Below are 15,831 nucleotides of genomic sequence, written 5' to 3'. Positions count from 1 at the left end.
GGGATATGTTAACCTACTTACTTACTTATGAGGGACGTACATACATTATACGTATTTTTCGTCTCAGGTACTAGGAGTATTGACAAAATAATATTTTTCAAACGAATTTTAGAGAGTATTCGTCAACTCGACTAATATGTGACTAAACATTATATGGATAACTGTGGGACTAAAAAAATTCTAAGCGCGTTAGAAATTAATCAAATTTTATCATCCTCATTTCAGCTGTAAGATATCTAATGCCGGACTTATATCTTTCCATAGATTTCTAATAAGACTGGTAAGATATGGTTAACATTCAGCGTTTTCCAAAGTCTTTAATAATGTTATCCGTCCACTTGTGAGAGGCTGTGCTGCGATTGCCGGTACGATTTTTTTCACTCCGGAACCCATAGAACCCAGCGGCCATAAATTCTTCGTGGCCTGTCCTTTCATCTACCGATTTCTCTCGTCAGCCCTGACGGCTTGACTTGGCTTGTTGGGCGACTTTTAGTTTCTGTATCATAAGTTATCACTTTATTAGCAACATCGATAAGTTTTTAGTATTTTGGTCATGCATTGACGATATCAGTGTAACGAGTGCACACAGTCCGATATCTGCACTTGGAATATTCATAACAGGAAAATGGATCGACAATCTTTGATCAGGCTATAATAAACTTTAATACAATCATTTTTAAAATCTTATCTGCAGTAAGATTACATTCAGCAAATTTAGAGACATTTGGTAAAAATTTATCTACGATAAAATTATTGTTACATCCTTCTATATCTTTAGTTATTCTATTTCTTCGTTTCAGGCCTTCCCTAAAGATATTTATATATATATTTTATAAGGGATACCATCGCCACACTTGGTAAGTGGGTTAGCGATCGCTGTATGTTATGCGTATTATTGGACGTATCGCAGAGGACACTGCTCTCCATTCTCCGGAAATTTATTTACGAACAGTGGAAATCCTTTATAATGAATTCACAAAATATGAATTCTATAACATTGTATCTTCGGAATCGAACCTAGTCGTTGTTTTATCTAATAAAGATCAACAGCAACGTCAATGATAACGGTGAAAACTTTGTACGTAGTTCGACATGAAGACATTTTTAAGTTTAAAATAAATTTATTAATAAAGGTGCTGGGCTTACAAGATAATATATTTTTATAAATAACTGACGTCAAAATTTTTTTCTTTTTAAAAAGTTTTGTGTGTTCAGTATATGAATATACATTTTTGCCGTGTCTACATTTTTCTTAGTTTCTTACAGTTTATTTTCTTATTATTACATAAATGTTGAATAGTAAAACTAGAAAGAAAATAGCAGGAAATAGGTTTTATTTTGCCAAAGACTGTTATAAATTTCTAATTTATTCACCTCGGGTTTTATGGCCTCCGAAGCTGTAAACGCAAGTTAGAGGTTCAATTCTTGACTAAATAATTTAAAGAATCTGACCTTGAAGAAGCAGCCGATAGCTCTTTTGTTTATATTCCCGAAAGGAATGACCATTGTTATTTTAGTGTTTTTATTGTTTGCCCTTTCTCTACGTTATATATGTAATAACATTATATTTATTTAAAAATTTGAAGAGATCACTAACAAGCACAAGTGTAAGCTAACATTGCGCTCAACATTCGAGTGAACGGAATACTAATTTGTTAATTTAATTATAAAAAAACATAGTGCTATGTGACGACATACGTGGCTTAACTAATGCAAATTAAATAACATGACCTTCATTATGATAACGACAATATTATCAGGTGTGATGTTCATGTAAAAACGATGTAATGCACTCAAAAAATATTGCGTATGAATGTTACATTAATTATTTACGTATATATTTTATTAAAGTATAAATTTGCGATAACATTTAAATTTTGTTTAACTAGTACTTGGGCGGCAAGTATATCTTGAAGAGTATCCTTGTTGGTAGCTTATCAAAACTTGAGATTTTTTAAGAGTTCTTTGATTTAGTCTACAAGCCACCGGATAGGTTACTTGGTGGAATGTCGGAAGGAAATTGGCATGCAGGACCCCAAAATCCGACAGATATATATTACATTCATTAATTCTCGTTGATTATAAACCTTACTCTATCTTTGGAAACATTAATACATTGCTAATATAGTATTTAATCAAATCAGCAACCCTTGGTTTAGTCATTACACACACTAAGGAATTCAGTTGTTACAGTAGACAACGCTGAGTGTTGATACACCTTGAACTTCATATCGTGACTGCGAAGCGTGCAGCTATGCAGAAATAATTTATGTCCCTCGAGTCATTGCTTTGTAAATTTAACTATATTGAATTGTAAACGGCTGTTAGAGTAGTTAATAGTAGACTAGGTATTTAAGGCAAGATCTGAAAAAATGCTTACCGTCACATTGCTACATGTAGCGATGCGCGCATAACTTTATTTAGTTTATACTGTAAACGCTGTCAGTGTTTATTTAAGTGCATTTTTTCTTCTTCTTCGTCGTTACCACAATTGAGAGTCGTGGCCAAGTACGTCAGTTCCTGTAGCTATCTTTTCCCCAGATATTTATTCCCTCTTGTAAAAGTTTTAAAGAGCAGTTTACTTTAGATCAGTGCATTACGTTGTCACTATTTCAAAGGTATAGGCCTTCTTTAAAGATATCTATGGGCGATATATTATAACTTGTTTGTGAACAGTGGCAATCCTACATAATTATATACCAAGTGAAATTATGAAAGATTGTATCCCAAAACTCGAACCCGCAACCTACAATCACAAACCTTGGTCCTCTACTGCTATTTAATGGAATCAGGCGTTACCTTGCGGAAGTCCATCCTAAGTAAGAAAAGGACCAATATTTAGCCACTTCCGCACATGCAGTGGTAGTCGTGCAACAAAATACACTGATAAATGCGTATAAAGAGTGCACACAGTCACTAATCGGTGTAACAAAACTCCTGAAGATGCCCCGTGGAGGGGTAAAACACGTGTTGAGTAATTTGGCGATGGCGGTTATGTGATTCGCATGGTTCATTTATCACCGGGCTGGCGCGCGGTGCACTTTGTTGCACGACTACCACTACATGTGCGGAAGTGGCTAAATATTGGTCCTTTTCTTACTCTACTGCTATGTTACCACTGCTCATATCGCAAAATGTCGTACTTCTTCAGTCAATTGCACAGTGACTTATGCTGCTGTTGACTGCTTTATGTTTTTACGTTGTTTATCCTATAACTTATTATGTTGATGACTGATTAATACCGTCGTTGAGAGATATTTGTGGTTTTTGCTTACTATGTGATAAATAAAATACCATTATTTGATAAACATGATAAATAAATAAACAAAAATAACGACGACAATCCCACCTGTTCCATATTTCCTGGCGTGTAAGTTATCATAGAGTATTTCTTGACATAAAAAGTTACTTTTAGATTAGTTGATACATTGTGGAATATAAATAGTTTAATTTTTATTTACTATACTTATGACTCTACCAAAATGTATAATTATATTTTTGAAATTTTAGCAAAATATAATATAGGACGTTTTTCAGACATTATACCGTTCGTAAAAAAGTTTTAGATAGAAAGAAAAAAGTTAATTAAATTATGAAAATTATTATTTTTACAACGCATTAGTAATAACGTACTACCATATTGTCTTGTGGAAAATTAGTTTAATTTGTTACAGCATATTTTAAGGTTAGTTTATCTAATTGTTTGTTTGTTTTAAATTGTCGTTTGTCTTTCAGTCGCTCTTCACTGTTTAGCACAAAACACGACTAGTAAATAAGTAGGTCGACCCATAAATGTCAAGGTAGTAAGGGGACACGAAATGTTTCGGGTGTGTTTGTTTCTCGAACAGTTCAGTACCTACCCTATTGTTTATATGTTGTTTCCTATTTCGACATTTTAGAAAGGTGTTTTAAGGTCAAAGAATGTTTTTTTTAAGTTATGGGTTCTTTTGTCTGTACTTCCATAAGACGTAACGTTTGGAAGCAGCCATTGTTCGTAAACCTGTAGGCCTCGAAGCAGTCTTTTAAATCCTTTTTTGGAATAATCCCTGTCATATCTAGTACTCACTATACATTCTTTTCATTAGTCTTTACAAATGTGTAATTCTTAAAAAATTTAAAGAAAAAATTTAACCACTAGATTTTTGGACTTGTATAAAATGATGTTCACTGCTTCGATGTCCACGGGTGACTTAGGCCACCCCCATGTCATCCAACAGGATCAATTTTAGATGGCCCGCTTCCAGCGTTTTCCGATGATCTTAACAAGAAGATCTGTTCACCTTATCGGTGGTCTTTACTCCTAAATCTTAAGCACCCAGCGGCCACCTGTTGCTATCTTATAACCCAACCTATTACAGTAAAGTTCCATTTACTGTAATAGGCAGCTAACATGCGAATGATCCACAAATTTTATGATAGAATATTTTTCTTTATGTATTGTTAAGTTAATACCTCGGCTTATATACAAATATTTTTCTGACGTATATAATTATAAGAATGATTTATTGTCCTAAAGGTAATAAATACATGGTATACTGTAGAACAGTGCTCCACAATCGGTGTCCCTTGGTACACTGGTGTGCCGTAGGTCGGATACAAGAGTGCCGCAGTTGAAATTAATAAATTTAAATTTTTCATTATACACATTAGTTAATTGAGACCCAGCTTTCGGTATGCTGCGAAATGCTAGGAACGATTCTAGTGTGTTGTAGATGAAAAAAGGTTGGGGAACATTGCTGCAGAGTATCTCCTTTTATGAACATAACAAAATGAACCAATTAGTTAATGATTCACAACTGCCTATCAGCCATGACTTTGATATTCGTAAGCGGGATCTCCTATAAAACTACATAAAATTAGTAATCTAATGTTCAATTGAAGGATGCCTTGAACAATTTCGGCCAAGAGCCTGATAGGATGACGAAGCTTTAATGATCAATTAATATAGTCGGGTATGTCTTTGAACGCAATAAGAACTATACCTTATGACGCAAGTCTAATGTTTCCGTTGTTGTTGATGCGATTTCAGAAGTTAATTATTATAATTAAAAATTGACATAATAGTTTGTTGTCATCTTGTATATGTCTTTGAAATAAGCCGCCACGCGGTTCCAGGAGAAATAGGTGGACAAATAGGGTGACTAAACTACATTATAAATATATATACAAACCGCTAATAAAGTCCCTACCATAAGAGGTAACCAGAAGCTCCAAAAACAGGGCAATGAAAAACTGGTCCTTTGGAAAATTAGATCCGGCTAGGGCAGAAATGGTAATGATGATGAATGTTTTAGTTCAAAAAATATGTTTATCAATAGGAGTTATGACATGCTGAAGTGATATTGGTTAAAAATAATTAAAAATAAATCATCCAGCATTGATTATTTTTATATAATTGTTTATCAACGTTGTATTAAGAAATTGCGCAACGTTCTCTTGCAGAACGCCTGTTGTATTATATTTAATTGTTTTTTTATTACGAAGGTGAGTAGTTAGTCTATTAAATGATTGTTAGTGAGTAGTTTCAGATCGTAAAAAACAGGTGTCTTAATTAAACAATAACATTGTCGTTTCAGGGCTGTTACAAATGAATGTTTTAAATTGAACGCGATAAATAAATGTTACTAAAATCTGACGTTCTTCCAATAAATATAGCAAAAGTAACACAAGGTGCTCAGTTTCTTTTTCGGTCTTTTATTTAGAACATTAACAATCGAGGAAAATTCTACTGAATTTGAATCTGTATATAGATCTGATTTTGATAACATGTCTGTAACTTACACGGTATGTATAATATTATTAGTATTTACTTTTGTATGTTGATGGCGAAAAGTCTTCCAAGAAAATGTCACCATATATAGTTGAACATAAAATATGTCTTGATTTTTCATAAAAGAATTTTTATTATGCCTATTATATCTGGTATACGAAAAAGGAGAAGTCTTTCCCGTATAGTTATACCGGTAAGTATAAGATTATTTGGAAACACTCTAGAATGTGAAATCATGTAGTTATTGTAATTATTTAGAATTAAGTCAAACTTCGTATTACTTAACGTAGGGATTGTTCTTTGTTGAGAAATTATAAAATTAAAATAATAATTTTCGCATGTTAACATATTATAAAAATACAGAGTGCGTTGTATGGGCGCATGTGACAATAGTAATTTACTCCAGATATAACTAATTTTGTATTACTTCTTTTATAAATTTTCATATATAAGTTATGACAAGATTAGATTTAACAAATGTTAGTTTACGGTTCTTAGTTTTAGATCAAAATTTAAAAGTATATTACTAAATAAATTTTCGAATGTGTGAAACTTTGTTGGCATTATAACATATGCATGAAACATTGTTAAATATCATTTAACAAGTGAAACTATTGAGATTTTGGCCGTCTCTTTTTAGCAGACCGGCATACCAAGTTGTTAAGGTACTCACCGATTGACTACTTTGACCTTTTTATAATCTTATAAAAAAGAGGATTCAAAAGTGCGAGGCATGATAGAAATTTAGTCTACTTGAATAAAGATATTTTAAATCTGAATTGTAATTTGAATTCTATTGTTAGATTCTCATTCCAGAATAAATAGTGCGCATCATAGCGTTTTGCATAAACGTATTTGTTGCTTAGTTTTTAATGGCGTCAAAGACGTTGCAAATATTTTGGACCGGTAACCCTATACTCGACTCGTTAAATAATACTATGTATTTATAAACGTTCGTAAGAGTTCCGTACTGGAATCCAACTTGTAATTGGTTAATCGTTGATAAGGATCCCTAACGACTTATTGTTCGCTTGAATGGTTGATTGCATCGCATTGTATGTTAACTGGTGTAATAAAATATCAATGAGATTTAAATATCGCTGCACATTCAATATATTATGCTTTAATTTTGTTAAAAATATTATTAATTTTTAATACTTATGTCAGTATGTTAGTATTTAATTGAATATGTATATATAAGGGCATGTATATATAATAGGATGTATATATAAGGGTATGTACATAGGGCACACAACTAATAATAACGACGATATAAAAATGGTGCATTTATTTTAAAACTTCTAAAGAGAAAACATAAAAAAATATTTATTTTAATTTATTATTCAAGTTGAAAGATTCTGTAAATCTCTAAAAATCGGACGAAAAGTAACAAAAATAAATAAAAAATTATTTTAAAAATTATAACATAAATTATCAACATTTTAACTAACAGTTCGTCCGCTCGCATCCGATTTTAATTAAATCGTACCTTTCTATTGTTTCGGTTGAAGTTAGGGCTATTAGCTTAAAGGCTCTTACAGCTTAATCATATTTGAGCTTGCGTAACGGAGGTCCGCAAGCAATAAAAATAAATATTAAACATTAAAAAAAACTCCTAATATTGCTATTTTTATAATTATTATTGTATATTTATCGTATATATATTTTTATTATTGCATCCGGTGTTTGAAACACTAAGCGAGTGTCGAGTAATTTTATTAAAGTATAAGACAATAAACCTCCGTTGTGTATGCTACGTTCCCACAACTAACCTATCCTCCATTTCTAACAATTACTCCCAAGATTACCTTTTTTAACATAAGATCCTTTTACTCTTTAAATTTTGTTCTAAACTAATGCTGTTTTTCATTTGTAATTGGCGGGTGGACCAGTTTCTTAACACTGTACATCCAATAAACTATTGAAATACTACAAAAATAAATAAAAAAGCCACTAACCGTAGAGAGAGTAAATTGAACGCGAAAAATTTTACGCTTATCGCATTAGGCAGTAGACAGACGTGTACCTTGTTTTTCGGAGTAAACAGAGAACTAATCGTTTATAGCATTCAATAATTTCTTATAGCATTTTTTTACCTGATAAATGGCTATGAAAACCTAGCATTTTTTTACCTGATAAATGGCTATGAAAACCTGAAAACCTATAGCTAGCTAGAACTTACAATAGAGGTGATAATAATGGTAATTGGATAGTATTATATTAGTGAAGAAAGTGAGACGGATATTAATAGAGAGTCAGAACTGAAGAACTAACACTAGCTATAATATTGTGAACTTCTTCCGTCCTTTCTTCTTTGTATCGATTCTTTCTTTCTTTTTTGGGTGTCGGCTGCTGTCAACCGGGCCTATTGAAATCTTTATGGTTCTTCCAATGTTCTGAAATGGAGGCCACGGAGCGGCAAACGCAGCGTATTACAATCCACGAGGGACGTACGATCTTGTTAAAGTATTCGGAAGACGCTGGATGTATACCATGCCGCTCTTATTGGAAATTTATGAGGAAGGCCTATTTGTAGCAGTAAACGCACTGCGGCTGAATATACGGATGATATGCACTTAGTGTTTTTGAATAAGATATTAATGGAAAAACCTGAAGCTTGTAAAAAATTCTTGGAAACATGTTATAAGGAAGCACTTTTTAATTTCCGCACGTAACAAAAATATCAATATGCGTTGAAAATATTTACGAAACCCTTTTTCGTGAGGAACATATTTGATAATCGCGACATGTATTGACGGAACAAACGCTGAGACGTGCATTAGTATGCAAAGGGCGAGCAACTAAGACGTCCGTACACCCGGGATATGCACGCTCGCATCCCGGGGGAATACTAATCGGATTAGTAAAAAAGTGCTATTCATTTCTGAACTTCGTTGTATCGACTTTACGCTTTGTTATATAGTTTCGAAAGAAAAATACCAAATTCTTGCTGTGTAAGTAAAAAAACTCATAAAATAAATAAAGAAGAAAGAGTGCTTTCTTTATTTTGAATGTGGGACAGTAAAGTAGATGAAACAGACACACGGACAGTAAAGAAAAAGCAGTGTGCACTCCTATTGTTAGAAATCAATGGGGGGAGGAGAAGGAGGGAGGGGAGGCAATGTTCGACAGTGTACGTTCTACGTTAGAAATGATGGTGATGATGATATGTGAGCGTTTCACGTAGAATTCATGCGTCTGTTCTCTCGTGTATATTTTTAGGAGAGATATATATTTACTAATTTAATAGTGTAATTATGTTTTGTTTCGGGCATAAATAACGTCGTACCGATGGCAAGGATAGAGCTGTCGCTTAAACTTGTCGGAGCGTTCAAATATCTCATTATTACTTTTTTAGTCAAACATAAAAAAATTTTTTAGAATCTATGTTATATTGAAATTGTGTTATAATCATTAAAACTATATCAGTGATATCGCAAAGTTGACATCGTACATTTTTTTAGTAAGCGCTTCTGAGACTATTTCTTCGGCATATATATTAATATTATAATCTCATGTCATTGTCATTGTTTTTGTCTCGATAATAAGGTTAAAGGCCAAGTCATTTATTAAGAAACAATCTGTTATCTTCTATTACAATTCGACTAGTCTTGATCGACGTTTTATAAGCAATGTATTCCAGTATTATATAGGCGCTGCATCGAACAGAGCCAATATTTTAGCAAGTTTTTGGTCTTAATTACATTTATAATTTATTTTTATTAAAATACAAAGTGTCCCATGCCCGCTTCGAGAACATAATGAAAGCCCTCTCAATTCCTCTTACGTTTAGGATTGTATAAAATTCGTTCTTAGCTGAGCTCTAAATAAGAGAGGAATTGTTTGTATCAAGTTTTAAATTTATAAGCTATTTGGATTCAGAGATATCCTGATGAGCCACATAGGCGGAAATCTTTTATATGTAGTATGTATAAATATAATGTATCAGCGTTGTTAAATATTTTAAAATCTCTAATCGTTGTCGTTGCAGCCTGTAGACGTTTACTCTAAGTCATAGGCCTCCGTCAAATATATCTATGGAGTATATACCATACTCGCCACACTTGGCTGGCGGGTTGGCGACAGCTGTGGTATAATGGTACGAAGAGGACGTTGTTACCTATCCTCTGGACAATTGTTTGTGAGCTGTAGTAATTCTACATAACTCATCAATTACGTATCATACACAAATTATGAATCATAATCTTATTATATCCTAGGAACCGAAGCCGCAACCTACGATCGCAAGTTTCAGTTTTCCATTACAGAGCTACCATTGCTAGCTGTTACAATATGAGAATGTAATAATTCTTACAAATTATAGAGATATGTTTTTTTTTATTATTATTCTTTCGTAACTATCTCTCTTTTCAATCATTGATGCCTGAAGTATCTAAAATGTAACGTAGTATCTCTATCACAAAATTTTTACTCTCCGTGGCATTGTGCAGAAAGTAAAGATAGATAAAAAAGGTATACAAAAATAAGTAAAATGTGGCATAAAATGTTTTAATTAATTTTATAACAAGCCTTTTCTAGAATTAGATGAAAGATATAACTTTACAACATAAAAGGTCTGAAAATATGTAATAACGTAGTTGATAAAATTATATTTTAATTAAGCGTCATTGTCAACTTATCACCGCTGACAATTTATTATCTATGTATTTGCAAAACGAATGATAGAGCATTTTTCATAGTATCGCTTATATTACTTATATCTTTGTAAACTTATTGATAGTATTGAAATGTATGATAATTATACGAATTAAACAATAAATTTTATCTTTATTTTACAAATTGGTGCGTTTAGTATTTGCTATCCTTGTAATTTTGTAATAAAAGTTTTTTTAGCGCTCAGATATTTTATCGAGCTTTTCTGTCGGTGCCAATGTGTGTTACCGGTGATGACTTTCGTCACTAAATATATCATTTTGGCCTTCATTGGCAAGCTGTCAGTCGATCAATGATCCTTGGAGACGACCATGCTTGGGCTATCTGTATGAGATAGAATCATATATGAAATCCGTAGACGAACGACGGTAGTAGGCAGTTCACTTAACATGCAGAACTAATGTCCGGTTGGCTTTAAGGTCTCAAGTGGAGACCACGGCTTTCACCTCCAAGGTGAGCAGACAATTTTGTTAAGATCGTCGGAAGACGCTAGATGCAAACCGATTCTTTCCGGTCCTATTGAAAATCTATAAGAAATGCCTATATCCAGTAGTGAATGTACTGCGGCTGAAATGATGATCAATACTAACAATATTCCGAAAAAAATTCGATCGATTCGGCTATTTTTTTTAAAGTTTCCATTAAGACGCTCAGAAGAAAAAAATTACAGAAAACGATACCTAGAAGAAAAACTATACTTAACCACCATAGAAACAGTTCTCGAACATTTGATCTTTTATCGAAAAAAGCAAGTTGTGTAAATATTAAATATGAGAATGAAAATATAATCTCATTACTACAAAAGTCTTGCAGTGTGCCCAAAACAAACCATATTTTTGTAAGTACTTTGTTGTCAAAAGTCTAAATAAATAAAGAGTAGAGTATAACGGTATAAAGTGTTTTGTATATAACAGTATGTAGTTATTTGTATTCATATATTTACTATAAGGACCCTGTGGTTTATTTTTTGTGTACATCGGATTTCCAGCCCCCTCTATCATTAGACGACCGCTCTACTTTGCCTTGATAAACCAAATCCATCTAACTGTTCTCTGGAAGAAATCGCCGCTGTTTGTACTTCTCTTATTATGATGTATTTCTTTTTTTTGTTACTGTATATAATAAGGTGTCAAGGAATAAAATAATAATTATTAAATACGTTTTATTTATTTATTTTTTCTATTGGACTGCGATAGGTCTGTTACTTATGACAGTACGAAACCTAGCTAGTTATTTCGTTTTTATAATTTAATTTGTTTATAAATAAAATTATATGTGTATTTTTATATATATTACTACACATTGTAGCAGCGAGATTTCTTTACTTTCCAAATTCTGTGCCTTGTACATTATTCCGTAAAACACGTAAGGCTCACGGAGTGTAATGAAATTGAAAGTAAATGAATCGCATATCTACGTGTTCGGCGTTAAACATTCAAGCCTTTGAATAAGGCAGTCTCATGTAGCTTGGGATCTGCGTATTCTTATTTGTATTTCATGAACTTTCAGCGCCTTGACTGTGTAAAATTCGCAATCATAAGGCAAAATTAATGATAATATAGTGTTAGCCTGTGTTTTGAATATAAATTAAACAAAGATTGTCTTCAAACAACTAAAGAGTCATATAGTCACTAGTATACTTCTACCGCAGGAAGTCCGTTGATGTACCTAGGTATCCTTCATGGAATTCCACTTATTCTTTGTGAGTGGTCTCCACTCTTGAACCAACGGTATAGGCTCCAGGGCATCCACGCTCTTTTATTGTATGTCAGTACAGTGTATATAACTTCAATACAATCATAAGGTTTTTAAATACATGCTCAGTTTTTTAAATTTCCTAATCTCTGTCCCACTTAAAAGTTTTTTTATAATTTCTATGGCCTCATGCAAAGTATATAAATAATCTATAGACCAACAAGTTTCATATAAAGAGTCTTAAATTTTCATATGGACTTATTATGTACATATACTTGTTTATTTTGGCTTTTAATCCAATTACTCGATTTTTAGCCATCGGCTTTGTCTGAAACTTAAACAGTACCTCTTAAATAACGGTTATTATTAATTAATTCTATTCAGGTTTATTTGTATTAAGGGTTTTGATTAATAATAAAAAAAAAAACAAAAATTAATTAAAATATATATGTATTTTTGTTTTATTTCAGGTAACCGTCTGCATTATTACCTAATATTTAAACAAATATTCATCATATTTCGTTGAAATAACAATTTAAATTTTGCTAATTTTAGAATATATTAATTAAAAATTATTCGTTTTGGTTCATTTAAGATCTTTATTTCTTATCACCAAAGGATAAGCTGGCTTTAGATGTTCATTACTTTAAGTTTATATAATGTTTTACGTATCTTTTACTTAAAAATAATAATTGCTAGCAGACGTGTTCTTTCCATTTTTAAGTTTAACCTGTTATCTGCTTTCTTCGACGTTAAGGGTTTCGAATATGTGCTTGTACCAAAAGCCGACTGTCTTGCCCCATGCGCCCAGTGTTGATTCGTCTAACTTAAGTACTTCAACGAACATCTTCACTATAACATCTTTAAGTTCCTGTAAATAAAAAATTAATAACATGTAAATATGTGCTTCACAATCGAGAATCAACAATAAAAGGTTCTAAATTAAAAAAAATAACACTATTTTGGTAAATTAAACAATATCTATAGGAAAACATGAAACACGCTCATACATTGCTAATTTTAATCCACAGTGAAGTATGTTTCTCGTATTTAGAAAGAATTAAAACAACCGCGAGTGATATTCGTGGGTTAGTAACATTTCATTATAGTCCGACCGGAATCGCTGTACCCTTCATTAGTATAAGTGGCACTGCGCTGCCTACATAATATAAAGAATTGATAGCCGCTGGGGATATATAGATCTAAATCTAAATATTACTAATTGTTGGCAACTGGATATCTATTGGCCATCACTCAATACACAGCAGTGGCATACGATTGAAATGTTGATGAAGGCAATAAAATTCAACATCTATCACGTCGTTCGTTGTTTCAGCGTATAGACGTTTACTGCAAGACATAGGCCTTCTCCAAAGACATCTACGGGGGATGTACCATAATCGCTACGCTTAGAGGGCGGGGTCACGATCGTAGTTTGGTATTATGGTACCTTGAGAATGTGCTGCCAAAGCAAGTTTTCAAAGGATGGAAACTTGTTTTAGTGAGCAGTGGCAATTCTAAACAATGAATGCACAAAGTGTGATTTACATAAGATTGTGTCTCGGGAATCGAATCTGCGACCTTCGATCGAAAGTCACAATCCTCTATCGCTGAGCCACCATATCTCGTATGTACCGTATCTATCACGTATAAAAGTATTATATTTTTTAATTTGGTCAACGTTTGGTACTTTCAAATTAGGTTTCAACTTTACTTAAACCGTTCTCGATATAAGCTTTAATATACTAAAAATGGCATTTAAATCTACGTATGATTTCGTAAATTCTATATTTTATGCTAACCAGATGTTACCATGATTTTATAATTTTAGGCAGCCTACAAAAGTTAACAAAACAGTGTTGATACCCTTTCCAGCTTTTAAAACTTCGCCTAACACAGCGGAATCTACGAGCTAAATATAGATAAATCACTGGTAAAAGTCGTGCGATGTTATTTTTATTGGCGCTGTGTTGCAATAGACCATCAACGGTGTTATGTCAATAATCCTTCACCATGATTTTAGATCTTACAAGACAAAAATCTAAATCTTTTCGGCTGTAACAGATGATGGATGCATGAAATTTAAAGAAACGGCTTATATGATTTAGGCAGTGTGTATAAAAAAGAACTTACATGGAAATTTTGCTCCCGAATTTTCCTCTTCCGATGTGACTCCCCTAGTTTGTTCATCATAACCGCAACGACCTCGGGTTGGTTAAGATTGGTCACCGCCTGGTTAAGTGCTGCCATTAGATTGATAACGTGTGCCTTGAACTGGAAATTATGTGCGTATTCTTCCTCCGGAAGTTTTTTTATCATTTTAAAGAATTCTTTTGAGTTCGGGTATGCTCGGAAGAACCTAAAACAATTTTTTCGTAAAGTTTTTATCCGGTATTTATTACTAAGGCAATAATTGCAAATTATTATAATTGATTGTGTTTTGACGTAGCAAATATACACTTGTTAATAATATCAATACAATATCAACTAAAAATAATTAGCATGCGAAAAATTTTAAGAAAAATGCAAATTCATCAAAACGTTTAGTAAAAATTTATAAATAAGTGCAATATAAGATGTTTAGATTATGATACTAATGAGTTATAGAAGAAAAGAGAAAATAAACTCGAAAAAGAACAGGTAACACACGAACAAGCCAATTTAGAATCGTCGTGTTGATCTTCATGTCAGAATAAAAGGGTATAAAGAGAAAATCATGAAATATTTTACAAGGACAAGTTAATTAAGCATTCAAATTATAGAAAAATGACATTTCATATTCTATTCTAAAGGAAAGTTCTGTAAATAAAGTACTAGATACATTTATGTTTTCGTCATTATAAATATACTGTCTACGTTTTTATGTAAGGAATTTTACATCCACGAAGATAGATGCCAAGGCGTATTTGAACTTCATTTATTTTTATGTGCGTCCGAAACGTCATGCACAATGGCGCTAGATTGAATTCAGTCGTTCCATTGTACGGCTTTTATAGGGATCCGTTCAATTGAGTTTTGAGTGTTTAAATAGCATTATAGCGTTGCTTTGAGATAAAATGGACTATCTGATATGTGTTAAGATACTTAAATGATGTATAATTTTAATTCGATCAATAAACAGTCTTTATTATAAACATATATGTGTGTTGTGCGAATATATGTGTAACCTTTGTCGATTGACCAGAGGTCGACTTAGATAAGATAGTACAACAAACCTCTTCAGAAGTTCAGTTCCAGTAGCGACTGAGTCCTTGTATACGGGTGCCCACGAGCTCTGTACAGCGTAGACCTCTCTTCTAGTAAGACCTGACACTGGGTTTACCACGTCCGGATCGCCGCCCCACCACAGATAGCTCCACCAACCGCCCATGGTGTCTGCCAAATTGAGCATAGCATTAAATTATAATTACAAGTTGATAATATTGAGGTAATAGTTCAGTGTATTGTTTTCGTATATTGGAAGTGGAAATTACTTGAGCGCGCATTGATAAGGGAATACACAATTTATTATATATTAACGCCTCCACTGTTAATTATTGTCTCGTTCCACAAAATCAAGAAGGAATTCCTTAGATGTTATTCTGCAGATAATCGAATAAAATAACTTCATAGTATCATAGTTATCGCCATGATCATCGTGGAATGTCTAATGCTGAACATAGGCCTACCCCAACAATTCCTAATAAGTCCGG

The 15,831-nt window shown here is 32.8% G+C and overlaps 1 protein-coding gene across 1 annotated transcript; it reads right to left on the bottom strand.

The window, feature by feature from the left end:
• Nucleotides 1-12,709: 12,709 nt before the first annotated feature.
• Nucleotides 12,710-15,509, bottom strand: LOC137932393 (cytoglobin-like). Its single transcript, XM_068775998.1, has 3 exons — nucleotides 15,355-15,509; nucleotides 14,273-14,498; nucleotides 12,710-13,010 (listed from the first exon to the last, which is right to left on the bottom strand). Exons 1-3 carry the CDS (start codon nucleotides 15,507-15,509, stop codon nucleotides 12,873-12,875), a joined length of 519 nt encoding a protein of 172 aa, XP_068632099.1. The 3' UTR covers nucleotides 12,710-12,872.
• Between the last annotated feature and the right edge of the window lie 322 nt (nucleotides 15,510-15,831).

The sequence above is a fragment of the Battus philenor genome, unplaced genomic scaffold (assembly GCF_028537555.1).
Source record: "Battus philenor isolate CCGP_79_NKW_IND1 unplaced genomic scaffold, ilBatPhil1.0.hap1 SCAF_9, whole genome shotgun sequence".
NCBI classification, from domain to species: domain Eukaryota; kingdom Metazoa; phylum Arthropoda; class Insecta; order Lepidoptera; family Papilionidae; genus Battus; species Battus philenor.
The sequence above is the reverse complement of the archived record's forward strand: the minus strand, read 5'-3'. Positions and strand labels throughout refer to the sequence as shown.